The 16,498-nt window shown below is 39.8% G+C and overlaps 1 protein-coding gene across 1 annotated transcript in view; it reads right to left on the bottom strand.

Annotated features, from left to right (window-relative positions):
* UNC5B (unc-5 netrin receptor B) overlaps positions 1 to 16,498 on the bottom strand; it is a 204,305-nt gene that overhangs the window by 10,960 nt on the left and 176,847 nt on the right. Inside the window, exons 8-13 of the mRNA XM_089510438.1 lie at positions 14,795 to 14,827; positions 10,723 to 10,917; positions 7,564 to 7,953; positions 6,134 to 6,221; positions 5,734 to 5,902; positions 3,168 to 3,401 (exon numbers count right to left, since the gene is read on the bottom strand). Of these exons, the coding sequence (XP_089366564.1) occupies positions 3,168 to 3,401; positions 5,734 to 5,902; positions 6,134 to 6,221; positions 7,564 to 7,953; positions 10,723 to 10,917; positions 14,795 to 14,827 (1,109 nt within the window). The remainder of the gene's footprint in view (positions 1 to 3,167; positions 3,402 to 5,733; positions 5,903 to 6,133; positions 6,222 to 7,563; positions 7,954 to 10,722; positions 10,918 to 14,794; positions 14,828 to 16,498) is intronic.

Genomic DNA, 16,498 nt, shown 5'->3' with positions numbered 1-16,498 from the left:
CACTTTCATTAGTCATGCAAACTGGTGCTGATCTTATTGATAGGCTTTGCAAATAACTTGACAATAGATCAGCTCAAGAGGAGCCAGGCAGTTTATAGTTGATCTTTTATCAGCCACATTTTGACTTTGACTGTAGGCTTGCATAGGGGAAATAAAGGGAAATACCTGAAGTGAGAGTGTATGTGCATTTGCTATAAGCCCAGGAGCCCTAAGACCAAATCAGGTACTGGAGCTGCAAGCCATTATGTACCAGATGAGGATAAAATGGTGAAAAAAGCGAGAATGTTCATGTTACTCCACATCAGGCCAATCCGGAGCCTTCTTATTGAGTACTAAATATATGCTTATTAAATTTATATCCCCTTTCTGTCAAAGAAAATGGAGCTTCAAGTAGCTAACAATGATAAAATTCAAATAAAAACAAATACAGTTAAAACATTTTAAAAGTTTTAAAACATGTTGACAAAAAGTAAGAACTGCCCACTTCAAGTACAACCTAATTCAGATTTCAAAGGCCTGTCTGAGTGAAAAGGTCTTTGCCTGCTGATGGAAGAACAACAGGGAGGCAGCTAGCCCAGCTGTGTAAGACATGTAGATTACAACCAATGCTTTGAATTGTCCCTGGAGATGAGCCAGTGGCCAGTAAAACTGTTTTAACAAGGGAGTCTCATGTTTTCTTTAACTAGCCCCATCAACTTGCTGAAATTTAATACTTTCCAAAAGTAGTCCTACGTACAGGCATCACAGGTGTTCAGATGGGATGTAAATAAAGCACACAGGTGTGACAGTGGCCAAATCTGCTAATGGAAGATGTCGGCACATTAGTTTTAATTGTACAAACACACTCTCGGCCATCTCTGAAACCCTGGCATCCAGGCTCAGAGTGGAATTCACCCAAACTGTGAACCTGAGCTGATGAGGGTGTAATTCCATTTGACTTATGTAGAATCCCTATTTATTGACATGCCCTTCAGGTAACCAGAATCATACTATTTTGCCTGCACCAATCTTCAATTTTTTGCATACTACCGGTTTATTGCTAACAATCAAATGTGGGTTTCCAACTGAAACAACTTTAGATTTTTCTATATCTAGAAAAATGTGTGTTATATCTTCAGCATAAGATGCAGATTAGAGTCCCTGTGGCATTCTGTCTCCCCCTCCCAGAAAACTCCAAGGAAAATGACAAGGCTGGTCTCTGAGGAATTGGGTTCAAGGAACTTATTACTGAAACCAAACTCTGGGTCACTTTTCAAGGCATTGCATCAGTCTGTTTAGCTCCCCAGAGTGGCTTCCTTTCCTTTGATTGTCAGCATGACCTCTCTAGGATGGAGAAGCCTAAAGTATTAGTGAATGGGGAGGCAGAAAAAGGGAGACTGAGCTACCAGTTTCCAAGCACAGCATTTTTATATTATCTTCTCATTGGTATGGGTGAGTAAATTGGTATAGACTCAGTGTCGAAAACAGAGAGGAAGGCATTTCTATAAGCTGATCTTTGTTGAGATACAGATTACAAGAAGCAATGTCAAAGCTGGTTCGTGACTTCATAAAGGCAATGCCATGTGATGACTTCAGCATGTGAATGAGACATCACAGTTATAATATGAAAGAAAAGAACATTCAGACCATCTGAAACACCATGCTGTGCTTTGGAGATCATTCATGTATTTAGTTGCCAATCTGAAGCTGGAGAAGTGGTGCTGCCCACCCCAGCCCATCATGCATGGCTTCCTTTCCATGATTTCACAGGATGCAGCCATGGAAGTTAAGGTGGGATCGTAGTGCTATAATTGTGCAGTATGATACTCATGATCCGGAGATCCTTCTTTGCTCAATTTGTACCCTGACTTCTGCAACCCAGTACAATCATTATGAGGTACAATGGTCTTATTACTTATCTGTGGGCCCGTACAGACAGGCCAAAATAAAGCTGCTTTGGGTCACTTTGGAGGTATGCTGTTTAAATGGCACATGCATCTTAAGAGGCCAAAAGCTGTGCCAAAGCTGCGTTCGTCCTTAGAACCGGAGCATGGCTTTGGCGTGGCTTCTGGCCTCTTGGGACGCATGCATCATTTAAATAGCATACCTCCAAAGTGACCCAAAGCAGCTTTATTTTGGCCTGTCTGTATGGGCTCTGTATATATTTATCCGCACAATGAGGAACTGATGTTCACAAGACAAATCCAAAGCAAAGCCTGTTAGCTTCCACCATATGGCTCTTGTTTGACCTACAGTAGCTTAGTGGGCCAGGAAAGCAACTTAAGATCAACTTGGATCAAAACAAATACATGCCAAAGCTTCAGTTAGTGCTGAATGGAACAGATAATCAGGTTTTTTTTTTGTGTGTGTTCTAGAATATACATATCAATGTTCAGTGTCATGAAGAAAATGCTTTCTACAATTAGAACATTTACTTGTTGGAATGATGACCTATATTCTAAAGCAAGGATTCCCACCCTTTTTGGTAAGGTGAACCTCAAATCCAAATTTGTCTGGTATAGTAATAGGTTGTTTTATATTACTGTTCATAGCCTTTTTCTATTGCTAACTGCTGATGCTCTACAGTTTTGCAAGACTGAGTTAATGGCCTGTTTGTTAGTAGACTCATCATGCATACCAAGCTCTGCTCAGTGTTGTGTCTGCCTAAATAAAACTGTTGTATTCACGCTAATACAGACACCACTCTTGATTTTAAATGGGCCAAATTTCCTCTTCAAGTATCTAGGCAAAACCAAACCAAACCAACACAACACAACCCCCACCACAATTTAATGCTCCAATTGATTAGCTGAAATATTTATTGTATTAACAAAGTTATATACAGCTTTGATTATGTGAAATTAAAAGCAAGAACAAAAATTGTGAGAAAACACTCACCATACCAGCTAACATCAAAAGCAGTAATTATTTTAGGTTTACATATAAACTACTGACCCCCTTGTATGAGTCTTGTGTGTCATGACCCAAAAGTTAGGACATACTGTTCTAAAGAGTCATGTTGACTTTTAAACTATCCTCTACATAAGTAGAGGGGCCAAATAGACCTGTCAGAATAGGAAGGTTTTCCACTTGAAAAGCTTAGTTGTTTAATGAATGGTTTTTATCAAACAGAGGGAAAAGAGGAGAAAGCAAAGAGACTTATTAGCGTGAAAAATAAGCAATCCTACCTTCAGGGCATCTGGTGTTTCCTCCAGGCAGTATACTTTAAGATTGTATTCTAGTGAGGTGCAGAGGGTGGGAGCAAAGATGGCAAGCTGGAGTCTCTTGATGGCTGATCTGGAGTAGGATTCTCCCACCAGGACATATGTTCCAAGCTGGTCTAGAAGAATGTGGCAGCACTTGGGTTCCAGTTGGCAGTAGCAGGGTGTGTTTAATGTCTCTTCATCCAAAGTTACAACTTCCTGAAGGAGAGCCAGGTGGGGAGAAGAAAAACACAAGAAGTTCCTTCTGTGAGTCAATCTGTAAGTTGGAATCACTATTTAAAACTCTTTAGGAATCTATTTGTTAATAGGGAAACAAAAGCAATATTAATTTTCTGTGGGGTTTTTGGGCTATGTGGCCATGTTCTAGAAGAGTTTCTTCCTGATGTTTTGCCAGCATCTGTGGCTGGCATCTTCAGAGAATGCTAAAAGCAATATTGCACAAAGGGAAGCAAAACTGTAGAGTAACAATAGTGAGATTCTGACACTTGAAGGAATTATGCAATAAAACAAATTCGTTTAGGATTTACTCTTATTTTGCATACCTTCTACAATTTTAAAAAAAAGAAAATAGTTTGAACAACTGCTTCTACTACTCATCATGAGAGGAAAAGATATACTGCACTGATGTGTTGCTTTCCTTATTATTACAAATAGATCTAGCAATGCTATATTTTCTATTATTTTTGTAGGCATTCCCCCTTCTCTACGTTTTTATGTAGATCTTCATATATGTCCTGTGAATACTTAGATTCTAGACAGCTGAATACTGAAGCAAATGCCACAGAATTGCAGAAAATGAACATTGGGGCAACAATGGATTACCCAAATGGTACCCTCAGTTCTTCATAAATCTGGCCCTGCAGTGCCCCCTGCTGGAAAATACTAACATTACTGCAGTAAGGACTCCATAGTATTGCTGTTTTGGATTTTCATTTCTGCAGATATACTCCCCCCCCCCCCCCACACACACGCACGCACAGGCATAGAGACAGAGATCCTCATTATTCTAATAATGTTACAATCAGGTCTTGTTGGACTGCAGTCCATCATCTTTGACATCTGATCACATTAAATGGGGACTGAAGGGACCTCTAACTCAAGATCTGAGGATCCACAATTGGGAAAGGGATGGTAAATGCTAAGAAATCAGGAGGCAGTTTTTTTAAAAAACGATTTTGAGGGGAGAGACCATGATTTATCCGTATCAGAGACTGACAGAAGACAGCCTCATTGTAAGAGTTTTGTGTGAAAGTAAAAGCACACACTCCTACTACTCATGTGACAAATAACTGAAGCATTTTAAATAACAGGCCTACTCCACAGACTACTGAACTTAATACACTGCAAACTGAATAACTGCAAATGGAAATGGCAACAAATGTTAAGATTTTGTTCAATTTATTTATTTAATTTATAGCCCACCTTTCTCCTGGATTGGGATCTAAGGTAGCTTTCAGTAATTTAAAGCAAGATTAAATTAAAATCTTGTTTGACAAAAAATAAAAAAAAGTTACTGTGTATACTCATGTATAAGTCTAGAAATTTCATTCAAAAATTGGCCCAAAAAACTGGACTGACTTATCCACTGGTTAATATATACTTTACTTTAACTCTTATCAAAAAAGGAACCATTCTCTTCTTTGAATAGAGTAGGAAGGGAAGAGATTAGTCCTTTGTGGTGGAAGTTCTTTGGTGCTTCCTCTCAAAGGAGCGCCAAGAGGAATTGAGCTTTAAAGGACACGACTAAGACATTTGTGTATGTTTGGTAAGATTTTCTGGGTTAAAATCAGGCAAATTTACCACATTAAAGTTAATGTTTATAATCACTGCTAATGCAGTTGCCATTTTCTTTCTTTTTTTTTTGACATGTGCACATTTCCTAGCTCTACCTGTGCCTTGTCACCTCCCACACATATCATTCAGCCAACATTTTCCATACTTCCCTCCTCAATCATCCAGCTTTAGTGTGAGCACAGTTATGTCTGTTGGAATTTTTAAATTTCTTTGACAACATTTCTCTTTGTTTCATGCTTTACATTCTTTGTTACATGTACTTAAGTTTTACTCTCAACTTATCCACGGGCCATATCAAAATCCATAATTTTGCCCCCCAAATCTGCCCTCAATTTATAAATGAGGTCAACTTTAAGTTGAGCATATATGGCAAATACAGCATACCCTCCCCATCTGCTGGGCTTGTTTCTTGTATAGGGAGATATGGTCTTACAGACAGTTTGGACCCAAGCCATATAGGGCTTTAGAGGTCAAACCCAGCACTTTGAATGGTTCCCAGAAACAGACTGGTATCCAGTAAATTTGTTTCAATAGTAGGAGGTACAGGATTTCTGTGACCAGCCACAGCCAAAACCAGATCACAGTATTTGGGATCCACCAATTTAACCAACCAATCAACCAACCAACCAACCAACCAACCAACCAACCAACCAACCAACCAACCTACCTCACCACCACCACCATCACCATCACCATCACCACCACCACCACCCCTCTGTAATTTAATTTGGCTTACCTCCCAGTTTCCTTGGTGGGACTGAGTTTTGAGTTGCAACATCCAGTCTGGGGAACTAACTTCAGCACAGTGTGGGATGGTCAGGATGACAGGGCGGCATAAGAGCAGGCCAGTGGGGCCACATGTCACCATGGGACTCAGCACTGTCTGAGTGCCTTCTGAGGGCAAGCTGGAGAGAGCAGACACAAGGAGGCAGATTGTTGACATGGGATGTACTAGTGTAAATGAGAGGCTACTGTTAAAAATTGATCAGTCAGCCAGTTAAAAAGTCCACTGAGCAAGCCCAGTCGTCTAATTGGGTTTAATCTAGCTCTTTGTATAGGAGCTAACATGTGGCAATTAGAATAAGGCAGGGGAAAATGGAGGAAAAGGAGGGAAGCACATTGTATGTTTTACTTACAGAGAGTTTTCTGTTTTGTTGATCATCAAATACATTTCATAGAACTTTCCCTGAGGAATTGCTCCATGTGGTACCAAGAGACTCACACCTAAAAAGAAAAAGAGAAAACACACACAGAGAATGAAGCTTTCTTAACATATATTGATAAAAGATAGATCCTACTTTCTACTGTGGGGCGCAGGAGAGGATAAGAGCAGTCTTGTTAAAAAAAACAACCTGTCTACTTTTAACTCCGTCAGTAGTACATTGAAATCGGTGTGAAATGCTTCTTGCATTTCTTGCACAATTCATATTTGATTGCTGAATGTGCTTTACTGTGTTAGGCTGCAGGTAGAAAGACAATGAGAACCTATGTGGACCGACACTGCATATGTTGCTGCCCTCAACCAAGTCTGCACATGTGTTTATTGTTTGTCTTTTCATACAGTACCTTGAAAGCCATACTTAATCATATCAAATGGAGGAGAAAGCATTACATTTGTTAACATTGATTTAGTAAACTGTCCAAGTATTATAGGATCTTTAATGCTCACTGCATGTTTTCAGCCAAATTCTGCCTTGGGAGAGTGCCCTTATCACTCACTCTGTCTCTGTTTTGGTTCCAGAGGAAAACCAAAAAGCTGATTCTACTGCTGCATAATTAGGTTTGACTTTCCACCTCCATCTGCAAGTAAATCTGGGGAAAAGGGAGTACTAAAACATCCCACAGCAGATAAAGCTAGCTGTTAGGGATATTTCCCTGCTGCTAGGGATCTTTTAATATTTAATATTTTAAAACATAACCAGAAACTGTATCCTAGATGAAAATCTAACTGAACAGATCCTTGATTGATTGCCTAAGCTGAATAATGACTTGAATGACAGCAAATGAAAGCTCTGTGCAGAAAGAAGGTGCTTATGCTAGCGGGACCCTAAATGATGGATGCAAAGGATATCCTTGGTCTTGAATTAATCACTCTCTCTCTTTAAAGATGAAGGCTCGTGCAATTTTTTTTCTGGGGGAAGGGTACTCCCAGATCTGGGCCTATCTTTAAATTTCCAGGAAGTTGGCTATGCTATACACTAGCTCTGGTTTGTTCATCAGGTGCACCTTTCCTGGATGTGCCCCCACAGCAAGCAGAGGGATGAGAGAATGACAGGTTCCAGTACAGAGGATAACTGCCTTCAAGGGTCTCCAGTCCTCAACAAGAGGGTACAGTCTGGAAGGCACACCAAGGATGTGGGAATTCATAAGGGATCAGTTGGATTTCATAGAATTTCATTGGAGCTCACCCAGTTCCTGAAATTCCACCCTAATCTGCTATTATGTCTGACTGTGATTGGGCCAGCACCTCTCCACCCACACTACCCACCCAGCAAAGCTCTCTCTTGTTCCATGGGGTCCTGCTTGCAGTCAGGATAGGATGATGTTCTTTCATGTTCATATTTACCTGTTCCAGGGATGGTGAGCCTTCCTCCCAGACAGCCAAATGTCCCAGTAGCACTGTTCCCAGGCTCCCTGGGTAGAGTCAGGAGCTGCTGAGAGCCCATTGTCTTATTCCTTAGGTTCATGAAATGATTGTCCCTGAGGTTGTCCCCTGGGAAGGTGCCTGGGGGTATGGTTCCCAAAAGGTCTGCCCCCTCAAGTATCCCTGGAGAGGAGGATGCTGTGGAGGAATTATACACTTTTATCTTGAGGTTAGGGAGTGGGTCAAGCAATGGAGAGTTGGTCATTGGGATCTTGTCAGAAGAGTCCTGCAAGGCATACATGGGGCCACGGTATATACCCGCATTAGCTGTAAGGTCAGGCTGCATTGAAGGGTGCAGTAGTTGGGGAGTGTCTGCAAAAGAGAGCATAAGGAATACTTAATTATACCTAATGGCCACTGTCATCTAAAACAGAGTATATCCAAGTTCAATTGCAAGTAGCATCAATTTATAATGATCTGAGATAAAATTGCCTTCTTTAGAAAATCATAACTACACACAGTTGGCCCTCCACATCCACGGATTCTGCATCCATGGATTCAACCACTCACAGTTTGAAAATATTCCCCCTCTAAAAAAAAAAAATCCCAAAAGCAAACTTTGATTTTGCCATTTTATATGAGGGACCTCATTTTACTGCATCACTGTATATAATGGGACTTGAATTTTAGTATCCATCGGGGCTTTTAGAACCAAATGCCAACAGATACCAAGGTGCTATTGTATGTACGGTATGTATGTTTATCCCATTTAACTTTGCAATACAAGTTAAAAACAGTTCAAGAAATATATTTAGAAAATAATAACAAAATATAGACACAACATACCTCATGAAAAGCTCTATCTGCTGTAGCAAGTTAAAAACCAAGGCCTGCATAATGAAGGAGCCAGTGTAGTGCAATGGTTTCAGCATTAAACTACAACTCTGGAGACCAAAGTCTGAATCCCTGCTTGGCCATGGAAACCCACTATGTGACCTTGGGCAACTCACACCATCTCAGGCTCAGAAGAAATAAATGGCACCCCCCCCCCCCCAGAACACAGTTTTTTTGTGTGAATTTTTCGGACTATGAGGCCATGCTCTAGAAGAGTTTATTCCTGACATTTCCTGACATGGTCCCTATGTAGACTTGTCCGCAGCTGTATGGTATGTTGTAAATTCCTGTGGCCATGAGAGGGTCTCTCCTGTCCTTCGTTGAGCGCAGCATTATAACCAATTATATCCATGTTATAAACAATTCTGGGCATAAAATACTGTTTGAAAACACTGAAATTCTGGATTGTACCAACAATTATCAGGTCAACATGCACAGGGAAGCCATTGAAATCCATAAACACCTGGACAACTTCAACAGGAAAGTTTGGCTATCAGTCCCGAAAAACATCAAAATGAAGACTCAGCAAATGCAAATAAAAACCATCCAGGGTGAGGGGGATTTCCAGCAGACAATGGATCATTAATTAAATAGACACCCTGAGGCCTTGCCATACAACAACAGAACAATACACAAATTAAAATGCAAATCGTTTCCTCTCAACCAATAGTAAATATATCCCACTTTCTTCCATGCCAGCATTCTCTGAAGATACCAGCCACAGCTGCTGGTGAAGCATCAGGAACAAACTATTCTAGAACATAGCCCGAAAAAACCCACAAAAACTATGGATACCGGCTGTGAAGGCCCCTCTGAACAAATTCTGTCAAGAAACCCCTGGGATAGGTTTGCCTTCACCATATATCAGAATGACTTGAAGGCACACAATAACAGCAACAACTATATAATGAAAAAGCGGGGGCGGGGGGGGGGAGGGCACAACTGAACCTCCTGTGGAAGGTAGTTCCACAATCTAGGAGTAGCCGCTGATAATGCTTACCATGATCTCAACAAACATGGTATCGACCACTGTATTTGATTATTACTATTTGCCCTTCTACAGCATGGTTAATGTAAAAATGGTAAGACTTTATCATGCATCTCTCATGACAACCATCCAACAAGCTGCTGAACATTTTATTCTCACTAACTGAATGTACTTAATGTCAATAATGTACTTAAGCATGCTGCAGCTATATTTAGCTTGTTGGCAATATGCTAGAATTCCTCCTTCACATCATGCAACTGTCATATAGGTAAGGAAGTAAGAGTGTTGTGATACCTCAAGGGTTTACAAATTTGCTATGGCATGAGCTTCCTTAGACCAGAGCCCACATCTTCATCAGATGCAGGGAACATCATTCTAATGAAGAGGCTTTGGTTCACAAAAAAAAAAAATGCCACAATGAATATATTTGTTTTTAAGATGCCATAAAACACTCTGAATCTTAAGACTCTTTCTATTTATATCTATCTGAGAAGATTCTAAACCAGCTATGAAATCAATGGTAGACTGTCATTAAGCAAACAATTTTGCTATAGGGAATATGCTTCATTCAAACAATTGGAAAATGTCACCTTGAGCGGTTATGAAGCCATAGGCCTTTAGCTATCAGAAAGATAGTTTATGACATTTATTCATGAAAGGCCAACACACAGTCCTGTGTGTAGTAGCTTAACATGCCAGAGGAAGCTTTTCTGTTGGCCAACGCCTCATGTACAAATCCACCACATGAGGAGGCAGTGGCCAACATTATATCTCTGTTTCTGGGATACTAATTTACTGTCTGCAGGGCAATTTCATGTGAGAAACATATTAAAGAAAACATTCCAAATGGTTTAAGTTCAAAGCTTTACCATTTTATTCAATATAATGTATTAGAATGAATTTTGTAGTATTAGAAATAAATTTCAGGACAGGAGATTAACATTTCCTCTAAATATGGACCACTTTGTTTTATTAACTTTGTTACTTACAGTGTCCATCTTTAGTCTCACAAGTGCTTGGTTAAGATTGCCATTTTATGGAACCAGAGAGAAAGTGACTTGACTAATGACAGCCAGGGAACTTAGGTCTAGCAGGAACTGGAACCTTGGCTTAAAGTCAGTGGGACTTTGCAGCTTTCAGTAAACGTTTCTGGTTATACAGTGTAAATGTTACTTCTTTCTGACTTGAGAATGCACAGGGGAAAACAAACACAAAAGTAGGAGGATGGAAATCTTAGAAAATGCTAGGCAGGGTCTTACCATGTCTGGAAGTCTTGAAATTGACTGGGTGGAAGCCTCCTGTTAAGGCGGCCGAAGAGTCTGTTATATCTGTGTCAAAGTCCCGGCAGCTGCGTCTGTACACCACCACACCGACAGCCATGAGGATAATGATGAAGATAAAGATGGCAACCACCAGGCCAGCATACAAAGCCACATCACCGGTAGCTTCTAGTACTAGACAGAAGCATAAAGAATATAAGGCAGTTGTCACTTTCTGTTTTCCTCTTTGATTTGACTGAGCCTTTGCAGGCTGTCCTCTCAATTAAATTCTTTGCTGGTATTCAGAATTTCCTGTGCTCGATTTCAAAATAAAAAACACCATGTGGTCAACCATATGTATATCTTTCATTCTCTGATTTTTCTTGCAAGATTACTGGAAAGCCCATGAGGATATCACAGAAAGGCTAGTTAAACTCTAAAATCAATTTAAAGCAATTCAAAATTTTAAAAGCCCTTTCCATAAAAGTCTTCAGTACTTTCCTTAAAAACTTTCAGTTCAGAAAAAAAAAGGTTTTTCCTGTTGACAGAAGGACAGCAAGGGGGAGGGGGCATTTAAGCTTTCCCAGGAACAGAGTTTCAAAGTTTGGGGAGAGCCACAGAGAAGGCCTTCCCCAGTTATGCTTTCTCTCACTTAGAAGCTTACAACTATGAACTGGATTCCTGTTTTATGGTTTACACAGTCATAATGTATTGTTGCCTCCATAGACAGAAGGGTATCGGAAAACAAAAAAATTATATTGGGTTTTTAAGGTATGAGATGGAGAAACATACGAGAGCCAGAACTAAGCCAAAGGTGGGGGGGGGGGGGCAATGGAGGCAACACAATAGAAAGTATTTGAGACAACTTGGCATTTAGCAAGACTTCTACCAACATGTTCATTAGTGACCCAGGAAATTAAAATCAGCCCCAAGGTTGCAGGTTCAAGACATACAGAATCCTAACCAGCACATACTATTGTACAAAGTGCATATATTTTAAACAGCAAACATGTAATGAAGATTAAAATGCCTGAAGTTATATCTGTCTATGAAGAGAATCACAAGAATGCCAAGAGACACATACATGCAAACAAAGGACAACAGTTTGCTGGGAAAGACAGTAATTACCAGTTAAGGGTTTGTATCAGCAGCAAGCAATACTGTTTCTAGTAAGCCAGTAATCAGGTATGTCCCTTTGGGGATTGGCTAGAATATCCACTGTATGGTACATTAGTTTAGAGTTATGGAAGAACCTGATTATTCATTGTAATCTCAGAGGCTGGATACACAATATGCAGGAGTCTAAATGAGGATTTTACAGCTACTCGATTTTTTTTGCGGGGGAGACCAAGAATACATGCAAGTAATAATTGTTTAGGATAAAAATAAATAGTCTGGCGGTCCTATTTTCCTGGTTTGGAGGTTTCCCAATTCAGCAACATTCATATGGGCTTATGAATAAGCTTATTTTAAGTCTGTGTGACATATATTGTTTTGGACAGATTGGCACTTTAGATTGGTATCTGATGAAATCTCTTAAGAAGCAGGTTATTACCTACATGCCTGTTGTGCTCCTGCTGCATAGCATTCCAGCTACTGTATGCCCTACTTTATAATTCTTCCCACTGTATAGCCATTGTGCTATGTTTGTATACTTGAGATAAATGTTGGCATTCATGTGTTTACACAGACATGTATGACTTTGAAAATTTAGGAACATCACTATATGTTATCTGTTTGGGATTTATTTACTGTACAACATATGCATTTTACACAATCATGTTAGCATTCTGTAGATGTGATCAATACTGTTATCCCGTAAATTCTTTGATCAATGTTGGTTCAAGATTAACAAGTCCTAACCCAGTGTTTTTGATGCCCTTCTCCTTATGCTTTCAAATGACTAGGCAATTAACCTTCGATAGGTACATAGCAGAATAGTGGCAAAACCCCAATTAACATTGCCTCTATTTATACATATGCATGCTGTGCCTCTTTGGTCTCCCTTGGTGCACAGGAAGGGGAATGTGGTAAAAGTAATCTGCCTTGAACTTAAGCGTGTATAAATGGGGGGAGGAAGTATTGCTGATCTAAAATGCTGAATGCACAGAACTGATGACAAACAGTCCTTGAATTAAGTGCCCTCTTCATTGGCCTGTTTTGGCAGCAAACAACCCCTAATTTACTCTCATTAGGAACTAAAGCACCATCAACCTCTTGAGTGACAATGCTGGCTAAGTCACAGTTCTCTCCTCTTTTCCCCCAACTATACTAGATTTCATCTTTCAGCCCTCATCCTTTCTCCTGCATTATGCCAAAAACAAAGAACCCAAACAAAAAACCCAGTGATCTTGGATTCTTCAAAATTCTGTAAGTAATTCTGTCCAGAAAAGAGCCCCTATTTCATGGGCAGAATCTGGCAGAGATCTAGAGAATTCCCAATAGGATCAGTAGTACATGTATGCACTTGATTTTCTCTGGACTGTGACCAAGATTTGTATTTGGAGGGCAGATGTAGGTTTAGCCCAAGAGGATGTTCATTTAGCCCAAGAGGATGCAGATGCTACAGAGAAGAGTTGTCTCATCAAAACTTTCCAGGGCTTGTAAAGGATTCTTTTTGGATGACACCTTCTAGAATACCTCAGCAAGCATGGCTCTTGGCAATTCTATCAGAGGAATTCTGAGAGCTGTAGTCCCAAAAGGTAACTTTTCAGAGTTTTACTTTACTTTAGATATATTTATGTAGCCAGCTCTTGAAGGTACTTCTTTCCCCTTTTCATTAACCTTCCCTCATGGTTTTCCCAATTTCTTTCTCCACATTGTCCTGCAATGACACAAGGACAATATCTGGAGCAGAACCAAGGTGATTTTTATATTGTATTTATATCTTGACTATGTTTAGCATTTTCTCTGGTCCTTTGGGAATAAGCAAGGAAAGTTTTTAATGTAGTTGTATGCTTTATTTGTTTTTAACTTTTGTATGTTTTTAATTGGTTTCATCATGTTTTAATGTGGTCTTTTTAAATTTGTCTTGAATTTTTTATAAACATTTTTAATGTGTTATAGACGTTGCCTTGGGTCCCGGCCTGGGAGAAAAGAAGCATAAAAGCAAATACATACATACATACATACATACATACATACCCCCGTGGAGACACAAGGAATAGTGAAGAGAAATAAATGAGAAGTAACTGGAAATTTAATGTATTTGAGGAAGTCAGCTCAAGTCTATGAAAGCTCATGCTACCAACTGCTATCTTTCAGCTAGTCTCAAAATTGCTGAAAGATCCCTTTGCATGGAAATTTAAAGAAGCGTAAGCAGGGATGGACAACTTGTGTCTTCCCAGGTGCTGTTGGGCTGCACTTAAAATCAGCAATACCCAGCACAGCAAGTACTGAAAGCTGATGGGTGTTATAGTCCAACGACATTTGGAGGGACACAGATTTTGCATCCCTGCATTAAGAACATACTTTGTAATATGGATGATGTCATGAAGACATGTAATACTTCTTCCACTGTTACTGCTAATGAAGTAATTTGCTGTAACTGTGCAGTGTGAATGTACTCTAGGTGTTACTGCTATAGATATATTTTAAGCCAATGGGTTACAAGTAGTCAGTTACTGTCAGTTACTAAAAGTTGAGAGAAGAAATGGAGATGAAATATAATATTGTCGGGGAGGGGATAATAGAATATTTTCTTTGTCTCTGTCCCCTCCTCTTCAAATACAGGAATGCACAATCTCTAGCTTTAATGCTTCATCATTATTATATTTGGAATACAACCCTTTTGTTTCTATTGTGTTATTTTTTAAAAAGAAAAAAAAAAACCAAGTGGAGTCAGCATTGCAAAGTCTATTAAGCCTGAAAACATACCCAATGCTTTATCACAGGCTAATGTTCAATTTTTATTTCAATTGCAACCTCCTTTGAGGCTACAGAGCTACATGGAGAAACATGGAAACAGAAGAGTACTCCAGAAGCAGGAACAACAGGCTAAACCAAACCAAACCAAACCAAACTCAAGAATGTATAGCAATGAAAGAAAATGGTAATGAAATGGGAGACTTACGGTGACTTTTGGGTTCACTTGCAAATCTTTTATCTGTTAGGGAAAATGAAGTTGGAGAAAAAAAAGTTGAAAAAATGAGGATGATGTCAATGAAGATGGGCAATAAAAGAAAACAAAAGGCGGACTGGCAGCCCTGGTAAATGTAAAGGAAAAAGGTAGAGGAAAACTGTATGCTACAGGCAGAATGAAGCTGCATATAAACTATAAGCATTAAGTGGCTCACACAATTCCTCCACAACCTTTGTTACTCAAGCAGCTGTACTTTTGCATTTCATGCTCACAAACACCAGGACAGCATCCCCGTAATGTTATAGCTACATCATCATCATAACGGCACAGATACATCATCACTATGGCACAAGCTGATGGACTAATGTATATATGAACATAGCAGATGTATAAGCATGATTAGATATCCTACTTTATAGAGGACAGCCCATTATTTGAAAGACTTTCAGAGACATTTTCTCTTTTTAAGGCACCTTCTGTATGAACTCAGTCCAAGCTCTAATCTCTAATTCTCTAATCAGGGCCACACGACTTCAGAAACATCAAGTAAACCACTGCCTATTGGTTATCTGTGGCAGACTATTTGGGGGCTTGATAAACCTCCTCAAGCCAGAATATATGGCTTCTGGGGACACATTTTGGCTTGGTAAGTAATAAGATGTGTAGCCCAACTATATGGGGGCACTACAAATCTAAGGGTGTATTCAAAGCAATGGTTTTTCCATGCCATTTGCTACTGATGGTCATGCAGGGAGCTGACACCTTTACTATGTCCTGAGATATGTTATGGTCCTTGTTTACTGCCCCACTTCTGGTCTCTCTGCACCCTCTCCCCTCCACAAAGCTTGTAATGTTTCTCATTAAGGGAGACATACAGCTTCCTGCAACTCATCCAGCTAGAAGTGTTGAGATGCCAGTATCTTGTTCTCTCACCTTCATGACCCATACCTTTTTGTTTTATGTGATCAGTTGTGCCTCTGCACTCAACTCATTCACAACAGCCACCTGGTCAGTTTCTCCTGCAGAAAGCTAAACCGAGCTATTTCACCATCCTGTTTGCAAATCCCTTCTTTTTTCTTCCCTTTGTTGAACACAATACATATTTTGCAGAACTGGTCCAGAAGTGCTTAGGTGCAATTGTGTGAATTAAGCATTGTTTAAACACACACACACAGTTATCACATAATGGGAGAAGGAGGCACATATTACTGAGACTCATGAGAATGAGATACAAGTCATAGTTAACACAGGCAAGATGCCTAAAAGGAAGGAGGGGAAGAGCTTGGAAAAGTTAATTTCTTGGACTACAGATTCTTCTCATGCAGCCAAATGGGAGTTGTAGTCCACAAAGTAACTTATCCAAACTCTAGAACGATAAAGCAAACCCTGAACTGAAATGTTACAAGCATATTGGTCCAAGAACATCCAAGGAATAACCAGGGAAACTCTCTATGTCCTTTTCACCCTTCTCCTACTGGGAAAAACATTTTAACATTGTATCTTAACCTATCACAATTTCTAAGGGAGATCTCAGAAACCCAGTTGCATTTCATGCTTTCAACAATATGTGGAGAAGTGTCTCTGACACTGAGTTGCATCATGAGTTCCCAGGGCTCCACGGAGGGCATGCTGAAATATTTACATTGTCAGTTTGTTGCCACTACATTAAGAATTTGCCTTTAGAGAGTATGCACT

Source organism: Sceloporus occidentalis, unplaced genomic scaffold (genome assembly GCF_023333645.1).
Source record: "Sceloporus occidentalis isolate IW3139 unplaced genomic scaffold, rSceOcc1.0.p SCAF_2, whole genome shotgun sequence".
Lineage (NCBI taxonomy): Eukaryota > Metazoa > Chordata > Lepidosauria > Squamata > Phrynosomatidae > Sceloporus > Sceloporus occidentalis.
This window is presented reverse-complemented; position numbering and strand designations above follow the sequence as displayed.